Source organism: Pteropus alecto, unplaced genomic scaffold (genome assembly GCF_000325575.1).
Source record: "Pteropus alecto unplaced genomic scaffold, ASM32557v1 scaffold111, whole genome shotgun sequence".
NCBI classification, from domain to species: domain Eukaryota; kingdom Metazoa; phylum Chordata; class Mammalia; order Chiroptera; family Pteropodidae; genus Pteropus; species Pteropus alecto.
In genome coordinates, this window is record NW_006431915.1 from 5,508,930 (window position 1) to 5,525,265 (window position 16,336).

Below are 16,336 nucleotides of genomic sequence, written 5' to 3' on the forward strand. Positions count from 1 at the left end.
CCCTATCTTAACTCAGTTCCTTCCATGTAAAATAGGGGAAATAGAACTTTCCTTGGTGTAAAGTTATAAATAGTACATGGAAAGTAGTACCAAGTATTAACCCTGGCACAGAGAACATAGGTAAAAAGGGATCATTTAGCTTCAGTGGTGGTCATTTCCAGCCAGAACAGATCAAACAAGAAAAAGAATATTTCTCTTCCCCAAAAGGAAAAGCCCCACCTTGATTTATATTGTTTTCTGTCACTCTCTCTATCCCAGGGCTCAGATGCAAAACCTCCTTACCATAACCCCGTAACCATTATTTCCTCTTTCCACATCCTGGTTTTTCTTTTTCCAAATTATCCCCAACAGAAGTGTCATCACAAGGAATAGAACAGGAAAGGCAAGGACTTACAACTCAAAGACAGACTGTGGTCAAATAAGGAAGAAAGTCTTGACTGTCACTTTGATTCCACTGTAAAATAAGACTCAAAAGGAATTCTTGGAAAAAGTCAAGTAGGAAGAATTCAAGTTTGGGGAAGGACTACATGACTTCATGCTGAGACAATAAAACCACAAGTTAACTATACCTGGAAGCAAACACTCCCTCACTCAATCAGAAGCAGTCAGTTACTGGCGCTCCAACAGCAAACAGTGAAGAAGGCTGATGAAATGAGAGTCAAGAGAGTCATCATTCGAAACAAAAGAAGAGGAATGCTCCTTTAAAGCTCTCTTCTAGGCAGGAAACAAAGCACAGGCAGCTAGGTAGTTATCAACAGAAACAAATGGGTAAGGACGTTTCAATTTAATAGCAGAGCACAGTTTAAACAAAACACAACATATGCTGATGATTTTTTTTTATTATTATGGGCGGACAGAATAGCATGGCAGTGAAAATCACATGGGCTCTGGAACCAGAGTGCCTGAATGAACTCCAGCTCCTGTACTTAACTAGCTGTGTGACTCTGTACAAGTACCTAACCTCTCTGTACCTTGGTGTTCACCTCTAGAAGAGGAGGATAGCAAATAGATAATGGCACCTATACTCCATAGGGTTGCTATTTACAAATACTAATTCCTAACATAGAATAATAGTACTGAGCAAACAATTAATGGTACATAAGTGTTTGACAAATAAAAATATTAAGATCCAGTACTCACTCAAAAGCAGCTTATACACAATCTTGTACCTAAAAACTACTACTGGTATTGCCATCATAAATCTCAAAGGCACCTTTATTTTATGTTGACTCCTAGGAATTTGACTTGTTGACCAACAAATCCTTTTTTTGATCATGAGGTCGTTTTGATGTGGTGAAATGGAAACTGAAGGTTTTCTCTACAGTGTTAACTGAAAGATAAACATATTATTTATCGAGCATCCATGTGATCAGTCACTTTCCAAGCTGTTGTATTTTAATTGGAAGGTAATGTAGAAAAAATGAGACAACACGTCATTACAATCCCTGCCTGTCGTCACAAAGCTGATAATGTGGCAAAGAAGACAAATATGAAAAACCAAACGTGTCAAAAATAAAACAACAACAACAAAAAAAACCCAATTGTCTATAAACTAATTTACAATGAGAAGAGCTTCAAGTAGACTAGAATTCTTGTTCCTACAAAACCAACCCATCTCTTCCATGCAATCAAGGTTACGCAGAATTCAAGCAACAGAGTGCAATGTATGAATGGTATTAGGCATCGTCATGATAAGCATCTGTTTAGGACTGTGAATTCCCTACTCTAAGCCTTCTAACCACCCACCCCCCACCCCTCACCTCACCCACTCTCCCATTCTTGTTGCTTTTTTCAAAAATGCTGCGGTGCATTTATTTAATTTCTCCTTCCTATGTCACAATCACATACATATCTTGCCTCACCAAATTTCTTCACTTATCATCCTGACAGCAGTTTTCCATGTTTTAAACTTCTTCCATCACACACCTATAGAAATAATGCTATTTATTCCAGAGGTTACCTGTTACCTATAGTCAATCTTTGTAGAGTCTACTAGTTTAAACCTCAGAGAGCAACATTATTTCTGTTATTTTCAGATTTGAGTGGGTATGCTGAGGTAGAAGGGGCATTTAGGGCAGCTATCCACTGAAACTGTTGCCCCATAAACCCTCAAAATAATTCTAATTTAACCTACAAAGCAACCCGATGAGGCCCAAAAGTTAATTTTACATGAGTCAATACGCATACTGCACACCAACATATGTTAGGCATTATAAAAAAGTCAAAATTAAAACGAGAACTTGGCAAGTTCATACTCCAAGTTCGGTAGTCACTTTCTGCTGGTCGTCTATGGACTATAAGCGGCACTTGAGGTATAATAGAAAAAGGGTCTCCATATGGAAAGTTTCAACCAAGGTTCAGATCATCAGTAAAGAAACAAATATTTGAGTCAATACAGAAGCGAAATACATTATGTTGTTTAACTGCATACAAAAGTAGCATCCATGGGAAACTGAGACGTGTTTCATTCACAGCGTGGAAAACATGAGCTTGTAGCACAGGTACCCCAAGGTCTTTGTTGATAATTAAACACATAGAGAAACCACTTGTGTACCATTAAGCTTCATTGGCTAGAACAGAATAATCTCACATCGGAGGGGACGAGGCCCCCAGCGGGAACGTTATCTAAGTGTGTCAGTTGGTGTCAGGCAGGGCTTTAGTTGTGTCGGCAACTCCAAGGTCTCACCCTCATCTTTACAGGTCACAAATCAGGATACCTATATACGATCTCCATGACATATTTGTTCTAATCGAAATAGATGGGACCACTACCTCAACTGGAATGCTGATTTAGTGATAATTATGTCTTTCTCTCTTTCCAGTGACTAAATTAATGTAACTCCCAGAGTTTCAGGAGAGCTACACAATCCCAGGTTACATTCATTCAACATTACTTTACAAATTGGAGCAAAGAGCATTAGAGGAACTTTCCACTGAATTTCCATGGGGAAAACTGGAATGCTGACAGATTTTTAAAAAGATTTGAAATATTTTAAATAAAAATATTATCTTGAATATAGTCTATGGAGAAAATGTAATTCAATGCGGGTAATTATCTAAACAAATTCTCACTGGGTGAACTTTTAGAAGAGGCACTCTGAGCTCCAAAAGAAATGTTCCGTGTGTGACCTTTTCGTGGGTACATTTATTTTTACATAAATAAAAAAAATAAATATGTTCATCTTGATCATTATCACAAATTTTTCATCCAAGATAGTGATTTAAAGGCAAAAATTATTTAAGTATACATAAAAGAATAAAATCTTGCTCTTCACCTTAAAATACGAATAACTTCTATTGCTGCAAACAGAAAATGAATGGAAAAAAACATAAATTTTCATAAAGATGACTGTCATAGAATGCCATTAACTCGAATCCCTTTTGTACAGTAAATCCATGCAAATCCTTGATATACTTACCTACATGTATGTAGTAACAATCACAATGTGAAAGATAACTTAATTAGAAAGAGACTCATAAAAATAACTACATATAAAAACACTATCTGAAAATCTGTAATAAAGAGACCAGAAGGCAAAAGTTCCACAATCGGGTGTAAAAAAACCTGTCAAACTCTGGAATTTTCAATATTCAATAGCCAAACTATCAATGACATCTTTCACATCACCATGTATACCAAACCACTGAGACATGTATTTCCCGGCTCTGTAATTGTAGAAAGACTTGTCTGCTGACCTTGCCATAGGGATTTGATATAAAGTATCTCATCCCCTTATAATTCCTGCATATATACCTGGTGAATATTCATATTGTTGTTTAACGCACTCATAAACTAATGCAGTTTATATTAAGACATTGAGAATCTATAAATTTACAGTCAAGAAAAAACTTACCAAGCACAATGACCACAGTCTTCAGAAGACTCATCATGGTATCACGATTCCGCCGGGGTCCAGAACTATGCCGAGACATTCTCATAGTCCTCTGGCGAACATAGCCAAAAATGTGAGCATAGAGAACCACCATGACGACAAAGGTCACCAAGTTGAAAATGGCCCAGAAGACTAAGTAAGAGACACTGTAGAGGGGTGCCATGTTGGAACAATTTTCAATATCACAGATGCAATTCCAGCCCACACTGGGGATAGCACCCATAACAATGGCCATAGTCCAGATGACCACGATCACCACCACCACCCTCCGGTTGCTCATCCGTGTGTGGAGCTGCATGCGGAAAACCGTAATGTGCCTCTCAATTGCAATAGCCAGTAAATTCGCCACAGATGCCGTCAGGCTGGTGTCTATGAGGCCCTGACGAAGGAGCCACGTGCTGACAGTCAGTCTCCGAGTATTAGGTCCTGTGTTGAACATTAGGTAGAAGTAGGCCAACCCGGCAAAGAAGTCTGCAGCAGCCAGATTAGCCATTAAGTAATAAATAGGAAAATGGAAGCGGCGGTTGACGTAGATTGCCACCATGACCAGTAGGTTGGCCAACATGATGAAGATGCAGACGGTGATTCCAAGTCCCATCACCAGTTTGCTGACTGTGTTCCATTCTGTCGCAAGATACTTTCCACTCCGGTTATAAAAGAAGGCGATGGACTCGTTGTAGAAGCACTGTGGTTCATTCATGGCTGTGAACTAAGAGAAAGGAAGAAAGATGAAAAAAAAAAAAAAAAGAAACCACAGATCCAAATTTAAGACGTATAGATAACATAAGACTTCATGGTAAATGTGGCAAGAAAGAAAAAGGCAAAGAATTTGAAACTGTGATCCTGCATAATGTTCTATGATTATATTGAAACCCCAAGGTTTCTCACTGTATTACTGTCCTCAAGATTAAAGACAGTTGGAGTTAAATAAATGACAAGGTCTGTGCTTGGTGGTTGCACATCATTGAAGTCTACTAGAAAAGCCACATGGCCCAGAAATCTTGCTTAAAATACATGAGACGGATGAGAATTCTGCAGAGCATTGCAATTGGAATATTTACCATAGTGAAATCTACTTTGACCTGTTATTTAGGGGCTCTGTAAACATAGCTGGTTTATAGATAGGGTATTATTGCCCTATTATTCTGCATTTCTGTTCTCACATAGAATGTTTGATCTGTGACAGACATTTTTAATGCAAGTCCCCACAAGGACCATCAGTCCCAACATTTCAAAGAAGTCACTATGCATCACAGCGTCTTTGCCCAAAGCCAGCATTCACCGCTCTACATTCCTGTGGTCAGCCCTGTCTATCCCCACAACTCCTATCCCCAGAATAGCATTCGTCAACCGATCTACGACATTTGAGAACTTTTTTTTCTTTTTGGGGGACTTAAGAAATATATTACCTAATGTAATCTCCAAAGAGGGGTTGACACTTTGACACTGCTCTACAAAAAGCAAAGTATACTTAAAGTATATCTTTTAAAATGTAAAGTGATAAATATTATGTTTTCTTATTTTTCAACTAGAATATATTTGCTTATTAATTATTTATACTTCACTTGAATCCCAAAAGGATTGAGGAAGTTTACAACAGAATAATACAGGTAGTCATTAAACTATGAAGACAAAATTAGAAAATAAAAGTAACACAGAGAAACTGGAAAATTACACATCGAACAGAATAAATCACTTTCCTGAAGGCTTAAGTTTGTTTGCGACTTCTAGAATTACAAAAAAATTTCTTGAAGACAACTCACATCCTACCTTTTTCTTTTTATCTTGCACTGTGTTTTAATTATTTAGCAAATGTGAGTTTTAGCCGCTATTTTTTAAATTATTTTTTTATTTTTCAATTACAGTTAACATTCTACTATTATATTAATTTCAGGTGTATAGCCTAGTTAACTACTATTTTTGACCAAATATTCTGCTGAATAGCTACAAGTTGTGCATAAATGTTTACTAAACACTGAAAGTCCCAAAACAGTGTGAAATGCTTATTAAATGGTTAGTCTTTTAGTGGTCCAGACATCTAGAGTCTCTTTCCTCATTTAGACATTCTAGCTTTTAGATTATGCTTCTATCATTACACTTACGATGCTGTCTGTTGTCTGTTTCTTAAAGTGATCATCGTCCAAGGGAGGAGTGAAGCCCTTGCCTTACCTGCTGGTAGCTTATGTACTTCCCACAGAACCGCATTCATTTGAGAGCTGCGATTCTGGCTTGCAGTGTTCCATTCCACCCCAAATCTTGCCACTGCTCTGGGTAATTCATCTAATTTTCTTGCCTTTCAGTTTCTTGACCTCCTCTCTGATGACTTTCTATTTCATTGAGACACAGCTAGCCACTTCCATGGTCACACCCTGGACTCTGTAACCACTCAGAACCGTCTCCCTTTGGAAATAATTTATACCTTCTAAATAGCACAATTTCCATTTTTCCAAATTTCTCATTTGATCCCCAATACATCAGTTCTTTGAAGTCCTCTATTTCCTTAAGCATCCTATTTTTCCCAATGGATTGCCCTCTCTGTCTTCCCTTTTCCTTATCCCGCTTAGATTCCATAGTTTATCATTTTCACATCTTTATTGCTAACACAGGAACACATTATCTTCTTGAAGGCTTTGAGGTCAGACGTCCTTTAGAATTCAATTTTTTTCTGGTTTTAAGACCAGTTACACAGTACATAAACAATATATGATGTAACATCCCTATCGAAATTTGGGACAGCACTCCTTAATCATACACATTAATTTCTGAAGCAAAGATGCATACACTAAATTTGATAAGATTATGAAAAGCCTCACATCAATTCATTCAGAGCAAGTTTTGTCACTAAACAAGTTATGAAAAAAATTTTCAGATAAGGAAGCAGAGACCTTTATTTTTGAATCTACTTGCCCCATTGTACTTCTGCAACATTTTCTTAGAATAACACCAGTCTTGGGTGAATGCAATTGGTTGCTACTTCCATACCTACACCAAGACTTCTGAGAAGAGTTAGAGAAAGTTAACATATCTGGCAGCTTGATTCTGGTATAAATTCATGATGTCTAACCTGAAATGAGATTTTAGTGCCACAAGAAATCTGATTTTTCCCCTACTTATTATTTTATATCTTCTCCGTAGTCATTTTTAAACTTGTCTCTTGTTCTCTTATTTATTTGTCTGTTTGTCTTTTTGTTTATCTGTCTATCTATTTATTTATTTATCTTATTATGGTGACATTGGTTAACAAAATCCAGTAAGTTTCAGGTATAGAATTCAACTGTAAAGCATATGTATATATTGCATTGTGTGTTCACCGCCCATACTTAGATTTCTTTCTGTCATCACATATTTCACCCCTTTAATCCCATCTACCTCCCCGCTACCCTCTGGTAACCACTAGTCTATTGTCCATGTCCCTGAGTCTCTGTTTGTCAAGTTCGTTTGTTGCTTTCAGGTTTATATTCCACACATAAGTGATATCATGTGGTTTTCAACTTCTATCTGGCTTATTTCGCTTAGCATGATTATCTCAAGATATGTTATTCTCTTTTGAGCCTCATCTTCCCTTTCTCCATCAGCAGATGCTAAAAAAGAAAGAGAATCATCAGATTAGAACTCTTTTCCCTTTCTCCCACCAAAGACAAAATTACTTATTCAAATACCCTTCCTTTCTTCTTTCTGTTACAATGGAAAAGGTGTACCCTTTGCCATCCCAGTGTTCTCAATCCCATTCATTCCTACTATTTCAAGAAACTTGTTCTATAAATTGCTTCCTTTCTCCTCCTTATATCTTCGGTTCTGCCCCCTCCACTCCTTCTCTCTCCTCCTCTGAATCTTTCCTATCCACATTCGAGTTTTGTCTCTACCATCTCGAAAAAGAAAGGAAAGGAGGGAGAGAGGGAGGGAGAAGTGAAGAGAGGGAGGGAAAGAAAAAGGTAAAAAAAAGAAATCCTACATGACCTCTTCTTCACCTTCCAGCTTGGATTATTATTCTCTTTCGTGGCCAATTGCTCTCTAGTGTCTCTCTTACACTAATTTCTCAACTAACTATAGGATGGCTTCTACCCTGCCAAATCTACTCCATCAAATCCACTCTAGTCAAAGTTTTCAATTCCATGTAACTTCCCAAAGTCACACCAATCTCGTGGCTATTCCAATGAAACTCTTCAGCCCTCACCTTACTGACCTCCTCAGAGCATTAAATACATGACTGAGAGGCTCTCCTTAGAAATACCTTTTTGGCTTTCATGACAGCACACTCTCCTGGGTTTTGATCCCTCTCTTGCTGGTCTTTCTCAGTCATTTCTGAGGGTTCCCCATATTATGAACAATATTAATGTTTCTATATGTTTTATGTTCTCATTCAACATACTTTCATTGAGCTTTCTAATATGTCCTCCAAGATCTTGAGTATCTTATGTATCCCAAATAATCCCATATCTATTTAACCCATACCTCTTTGCTGAGATCTAGGCAAATATCAAATTGCCTACTGTTACCTCTGAGATTAGCAGTTCCATCTCCGTGATCAAAACCAAACTCAAACACATAATCTTCCCTCATGATCCCTAAGGAACTGTGCTCTCTATTCCAGAGACTGGAGAACCACTGTCTCTCCAGTGGTCTGAGAGCTAAACCTGGGAATGCCTTCTTCTCCCCTCATCCTTACCACTTAATCAATAACCAAATCCTGTAGATTCTCCTTCCTGCTCGGCCTGTCTACCACTCCATTCTCACGTCCACCAGCATACTACCACACTGGCTTCCTAAGTGTTCTTGCTACCCAGAGCCAGTCTCTTCTCCAGTGATCTTCCTAAGAGACAAAGTTGGCCATGCTGCTCCCGTACTGGAAACGCTTCAGTGGCTTACGAGAGCATGTAAAATAAAAATCAAAACTCTTCGACTACCTTATCAGGCCTCCCTTGCCTTTCCAGCCTCAACTCAAGCTATTAATGACTTCGAACTCTCTGCTTCAGTTATATGCAACATGCATATAACTCTCTTACACATTCGGTTCTCGGCATCAGTGACAACAGTGGTTTTCTGCATCAGAATCACCCAAAGGGTTTGTAAAACACAAATTTCTGAATATATTCTGAGAATTTCTGATTTAGTAGATCTGAGGTGGGGCCCCCCAGGTGATGCTGATGGTTCTGGTCCAGGGACTACACTTTGAGGTCCGCTGACCTAGAATGACCTTCCCCAATTTTGCCTATACTCCATGCATCAGTTTAAATGTTTTTCTTTCTAGTCATTTTCCCTAGACCTTCCCACATCTGGGCACGGTGTTTCCTACTACAGTTCTCTGCATTATTCCTATAACAACTCTTACCCCACTGTATAGTAATTGGTTAATTAGCTATTGGTGCCTCCCCATACTAGGCTATAAACACTGACAGCGGAGATTCTAGCTTTCTTGTTTGTTGCTACGTAACATCCAAGTGACAGACGTTTTAGATGCTAAATACATATTGACTGCATTAACGAATTAAAGATAATTCCAAAAATGTTTACACTTTACAAGTTTCCTTTCTGCAAAGGATAAACAAAGAAATTATAAATGTAAATGCAAAACTCTGTTCTATCCTTTAGCCCTTCTAACCATTTACTTTCTTTGGACAAAAGAAGTTTTTAAATCAAACATGAAGCATGTAGTATTTCACAGCACCCCAGCTCCTGAACACCAACTGCCAACAATGCCACACGGTGACGTGTGGAGTTTCTTTGCTCTTCTGTAAAAAAACAACAAAAAACTATACAGTTAAGGATGACAAAATAAAATGTAAGTTGCCTTTTTAAATCATAATACACCAAGATGAATAAAACTACTAGAATTTGTCTAATGGTATCCCATACATTTACTCAGCAAATGGCCTGTAACCCATTCCCATGCCATCTCTTAGCTCTCAAAAATTGAGCGGTGGTATCATAAAAACTATGCCATATTTAATGACATTACATATGATTTTTTTGAACATCCGTTTTGTGAAATTGTACTAAATATACATAAGGTCTATTTCAGAGTTAAAATTCTATACTAGGAATTCTATATTTTGTAAAAATTACCAGCTAAATATTAAAACAGGAGAAAATATACCAGAAATTAAAAATAGTAAGGGTAGAATACAGCAAAGAAAAAGAGGAGTTTCAGCTAGATTTAGTACGACAGGACTCAATTGAAAGATTTAAATCTTCTCTCCTATTATCTGCAAAAAGTGGCAGGTCTGGAGAATAAGTGAAGGAGACCCTGGGAGAATCTCCCATAGTAGTTAGAAGGGCAGTACGAATGGGCTTTCTTATTTTTTCAGGACCCGATGGATTTAGGCAGAAACCCACATCACGCTCTGGGAGAATCCAATTGAACTATGATTGCACTATAAGTCACTAAGGTAGTCATAGCTGCAATGATACAGCAAACAGAAAAAAAAAATGCACATTTACTATCTAATAGTGTTAGAGGTCAGAAATCCAAAATGAGTCTCACAGGGTTAAAATCTCACTGAGCTAAAATGACAAGGTTTTGGCAGAGCCGTGTTTCTTTCCAGAGGCTCTAGAAGAGGGTTTTTAGAGACTGTCCACATTCCTTAGCTCATGCCTCCTCCATCTTCAAAGCCAGCAATGGCTAATCAAGTCCTTCTCATATTGCATCATTCTAATGCTGACTCTTCTTCCTCCCTTTTCCACATTCGAGGAACCTTTCGATTACATTGAGCCCACCCAGATAACCTAGTATAATCTCCCCATCTCAGAATCCTTAATCACATCTGAAAAGTCTCTTTTGCCATGTAAGGCAGCAAGCATAATCACTGGTTCCAGAGACTAACATCTTCGGAAAGCCTGTGCCCACCAAAGAGATGAAAATTTCTGAATTAAAAAACAGCAATTCAGGCCATGAAATGAAGTATAAAAATTCCAGGAAACTGAAATGGCAACTAGAAGACATACTTAACAAATCCACCCACCACTCAGAGAAGAAGGTCAGAGATGACAGAATAAAAGGAGGCACATAGAGGAAAGAAATCTGGGTACACCAGGAATCCAAGAAAGACTAGGTCAAAGCTGGAAGTAATATAGCTTGAAACAGAAGAAAAGTTACTGCTTAAGAAGAAAGACATCGGATTACCATTTAAGTTTGTATAAATTATGAAAGAGTTAATTAAAAGCAACTAAAATTTGTAGATAACTTGGTTAGATTTTCGAATCTCAAGGGTAAAGTTAAAAATTCTAAAAAGTAACCCAAAATTAAATAAAAAGTAAACAAATCAAATATCTAGGGAGAGAGAACAGAGTGTCATGAAGCCTCTGCTGCAGAATTCCAAAGGACAGAAGACAGGCAATCCAAACCTCCAGTATATGGAGAAAATATCTGAGAGCCATAAATTCTACAGCTAAGTACTGTATACTGATGTTCTCATGTGGGCACAATAAAGAACAGTCCCAGAGATATGGGAGCTCAGAGAGCACATCACCTCCATTTCCTTCCTAAAGAAAACACAAATGCAAGTAAGCCATGAGAAAAGTCGAAAAGAAAAACAAACACTGGCAGCAAGCACCAAAAACCCACATAATGCGAGTCTAAGAATTTGCCCTTCACATGCTTATAAAACTTAAAACTATCGAAAATAATTTTCGAAAGGATAATTATAAAAATAATAATTTAACAACAATCTGGATTAAAATCACCATATCAGTAAGAATTTGAAAACAAGGGAACAGAGTGTGTAGATATCTGTTAATTTTATTATTTCTCAGGTAAAAATCAAAGCATACTATTTAAATTATAACAATAATTTTCAAAACTTAGTTTAAATATGATGATTCAAAAACTACCAAATTGCATAATTAAAATACTAAAGGAGGATGACTACTTTTCATATTACTGGAGAAAGAGTGAAAATAGAAAGATAAACAATGTATAGAATGACAATTTTGTGAAAAGTATATAGGTAAGACTATAAATGATTTTCTTTACTTCTTTAGAAAAGTAACTAATATTTATTGCAAGAAATTTAGGGAAAAATAAATATATGATTGGACAAAACTCAACAAATATTTTTAAGTTTATTATTCTAAAATCTAAATCACTATAATTAGAAATTTCTCTATAATTAAGCTACAGCTTATCTGCTCTGCCTGAGAAACAAAGACATAAATAAAATAGGATTAACCCCAAAATTGTCCTCAAAGCTAAAAAGAGAAATCCACATTCATGCCCTTTTCACATTTACCAATTACATCTCAGGATGATGGAGCAGAGGGAGGAGGTCTCATTGGCTGCTCTACAGAACAGATGTTTCAAATCTCAGAAATTTACCTCACCCTATCATGTGATCTCAAAAGAAGTCATAACAAATCTGCCAAGCCTAAACTCTAAAGAGGCACACATATGGTGTTCATCGTCACTGTGCACTTCATTTATTCATTCGCACATTCACAGACATTTATGGAATGCCAGGTATGGGCATGGCACTGCACTACACTACACTATGCCTTCAAGGGGTGCCAAAATGATACACCTGAGTGCCTGCTGTATCCACTCACAGTCCATCCCATGTGTTTTTTAATCTCCAGAAAGATAATTACATATTCATTAGCCAAGTATAAAAGGGAACACTTGGCACAGCTTACAGACTGGTAATTAAACCTATGTGATTAAGTAAGTACTTAGAGAAGAATGTAAATATGTGCTCTACTGTCATTTTAAAAGAGAGATTTTAATCTGTGATGGATAAAGGACTAGTAATAAGACATCAATCGAGCCGACTTGGTTTCCCACTTTTGTTAAAACACAACAATGAAGCGGGGGAGGCCTTCTTCCTGATTCTGATGCTCACCAGCTAATTTGGTCTTCAATGAGTCTCATAAATGCTCTGAGTGTCGATTTTCTCATTTGGAAAGGAAGATATGAATTACCTCTAAGGCCTCTTCAATTCCAGTTCTTAAATCTAAAGTAATCAGACCTTCCACACAGTTCCTCCCCCACAAAAGATTACAAAAGAGACAGTATTGAATTAAATGCCATTAAGTCTCTATTTACAAGAAAAATAGTTCCCATACTTTTTATAGCCTCAAATTAGAAACAATAAAAAAAAAGTGGAAAATCTGCCATTAGAACTAGAAACAGGCCACAAAACAATGCTGATACAAACGAAAAATATTTTAAAGCTAGAATCCTTAAAATAGCTGAAGAATATGCAACCACTAGATTAAGGTTTATCAGAAAAAGTATATAAAATGCTACTTCTTATAAACTAACAATGTATATAGATATGATGTACACATGTGTAAAAAATAACTATAGATAACAAATTATAAATCAATGAAAACACTGTGTATCTTTTATACCCCTTGTAACAGGCTGAGATAAAATGGGCAACATCCTCCTTGTCAAATTTCTGAGAGAGAATTCTGAGAGAGAATTCTGAGTTGGTCCTAAAAGGAAGGAATGGAAAAAATCACTACAAACACTAAGACATGCTGGAGAAATATACGTAGTCTTTTAGATGCACTGCTGAGCTAAAAGGCAGCTAAAAACCAAGGTAATAGGCTGCCCGGGCAGCAGATTCCCAGATTATGGATACAGAGCATTAAATATTACTGGGAAAAGAAGATGAGCCTTTGGCCTTGACTGAAGCAATGAGTTAGAACTGAGATTCAATCATTAAGTTTAGAGACTTGAAGATATCCATATCAATAAAAGAATAGATAAGAAAAACAAAATCTGTGCAGTTGCACTGGGGAAAACAAGGGAGTTTGTCTGTTTTAGCGTAGGCTTCATGTTGGGAAATAAATAAAAGACTCCCTTCAGAAATCATAATCCCAAGCCTATAAATCACACATGGTTGGGATTTGAAGTTAGACTATCTGTCAAGTCTGAGAACCCGCAATAGGAGAAATTAACATAGACCATGGTCCTGAGCTTGTGATATACCCATCCCCCTCCCACTCCATGTGCCTGGCACCAGCAAGCATCTCTGGAGGGCCAGACCTCAATGCAGCCACGGAGGATTCTCTCAGATCAGCCTCAGTGAAGATGAACTTATCATCCAAAAGAATAATACACAGGAGGGAACCCACATGTGAGAAATGTCAGAATAGTCCACAGCAGGATCAGACCCAGGAATATTTATATTCCCATCAGATTTAAGACAAAACTGAACTAACTGAGTTTTTATATTCTCCCTTTTCCACTTCAAATGGTTCTGGAGTTACACTTCTATTCTTTAATGCTTATACTTAATATTTTAACATGTATACCTACTTGAAATCTAAAGGTCTTCCTTTTTCCTTGTTAAGCTTTCATTCTGATGCCTCTGTTCCCATCTTATGTGTTACTGTGGTTTAGCATTTTACTTCCATTTGTTTTGAAACCTACCTAAAATATTATTGTTTTGATTTTACATTTTCAAAGTTTATTTATTTGGTTATCTTTATATGAAGCCAGCACAGCATTGTTACAAGGAAAGAGTAAAATAAATTATTAGCTAATATTATTTAATAACATAAATGAAAAGTTCCTAAATAAAATATTTTATATTTATATTACGGAATTATAAAATTTACATATATAATTATATATTACATCATGTAAATAGTGTGTGTGTGTGTGTGTATATATATCTCATAATTATTAAATAGGGTTTATTCCAGAATGCAAAGATGAATACAAACATTTAAAAATCTGGTACTATAATTCACCATATGTACAAACTCAAGGAAAGAAAAAGTCCAGTGATCATTTCAATAGACATGAAAATGTGTCTGGTAAATTTTAATATCCTTTCAGGATAATTTGGCAATCTGGGATTAGAAGGGAACTTCCTTAACTTGATAAAAAGTGTATGGCGATTGTCATATTTGATGGAAGTACTCCTGTTTAAAACAGAAACAAAACAAAGTTGACTCAATCACCAATAGCTTTTAGCACATACTGGTGATCATGGCCAAAACAATAAGAAAAACAAAACAAAAAGGGAAGCATCAGAAAAGGAAAAAAAAACTTACTGTTTCTCACAAATGATATGATCAGTTACATATAAAATACAAGATACTCTATAAACCAACTGTATTAAGAGAATTTAGCAAATTTGCTAGATTAAATATCAAGCCACATCAATCAACTGTATTCTTATAGAAACACAAGAAAAAATATTTTTAAATTACTTCAAGAACAACATATTTACAACAACAAAAGCTCTAATGTATCTAGGAATAAGTCTAAATATTCCAAAAAACTTACAAGAAAACCTAAATAAATGAAGACAGAAAATATTTCAGGGACAGAGAAAGAGGTTAAGATGTGAATTTTCCAGAAACATATGAATTCAATGAGATAAAATGAAAATCCCGAGTTCATGAAGCTTGACAAGCTCCCTGAACATTGATATGAAAGCACTAAAAACTCAGAGTATCCAAGATAACTTGGATGACAAAGAACTAGGTGCCCTATGGAAAAGTATATGTAATTTTAAAGTAATAGCAGTAAAGACATTGTCATCCTGGCTCAGAAATACATGAATAGCCAATGAAATAAAACAGAGCCAGAAACATACACTTACATGGTAACTTGATATGACACATGCTTTTACCCATCAACAGGGAAAATGGCATAATTATTTATGTATATGAAAAAAAGAAAATTGAATATCTATGCCACATCATACACAGAAATCAATTTCAGGTGATGTAAAGATATATGTAAAACAGAAATAAAGAATTTATAACTCAATATGGGGATTCTTCTAAACAAGACCAAAACATTGTCAAAATTTGACTAACGAAAAATTCAAGACTTCTGTGCTACTAAAGGCTTTATAAATCAGTGAAAAGAAAAGCTGAAGACTAGTAGAAAGTTTGGCAATGTACATAAAAAAGGCTGAGTTTACAGTGAAATGTAAAGACTGCCTACAAATCAAAAGGAAAAAGCCACACAATCCAATAGTAAAGTAGGCAAAGATGGGAACAGGCAATTCAAAGAAGAGGAAAGCTTAATGACCAATCATCGCACGAAAAGATTATCCAGGGAATCCGAGAAAGTTAACTACAAACTGCAGTCAGATCCAATTCATCTTTCCATCAGGTTGGCAAAAATTAACAAGTCTAGAAATATCAAGAACTGGTGAGGACTGCCATATAGGGCTAACAGGAGTAAAATTTAGTACCTAACTACTTTGAAAAACAGTTTAGCAAAAATCACTAAAGTTGGACATGTCATGCACATGATTGAAAGATTCCGACCCTAGAAAATCTCACATATGTGCCAAAGGAGACATGTATAACGATTTTCATTGCCTCTCTTTTATAATATCAGAATATGAGAAGTATTTTGTCAATTGGAGAATGAATAAATAACAATATAAACAGAAAAGCATACTATAGAGCAGTTAAAATGAAAAAGAAAAGCTTTATGTATGCTGATAACTACAGCAATTTGCACAAGTATGCAC

The 16,336-nt window shown here is 36.3% G+C and overlaps 1 protein-coding gene across 4 annotated transcripts in view; it reads right to left on the reverse strand.

The window, feature by feature from the left end:
* The window catches only part of LPAR1 (lysophosphatidic acid receptor 1), a 123,279-nt gene that overhangs the window by 43,601 nt on the left and 63,342 nt on the right, over positions 1–16,336 (reverse strand). For all 4 annotated transcript variants that reach the window (XM_006906095.2, XM_015599503.2, XM_015599514.2 and 1 more), the window contains one exon: positions 3,855–4,602. In XM_006906095.2, the coding sequence (XP_006906157.1) occupies positions 3,855–4,602 (748 nt within the window). The remainder of the gene's footprint in view (positions 1–3,854; positions 4,603–16,336) is intronic.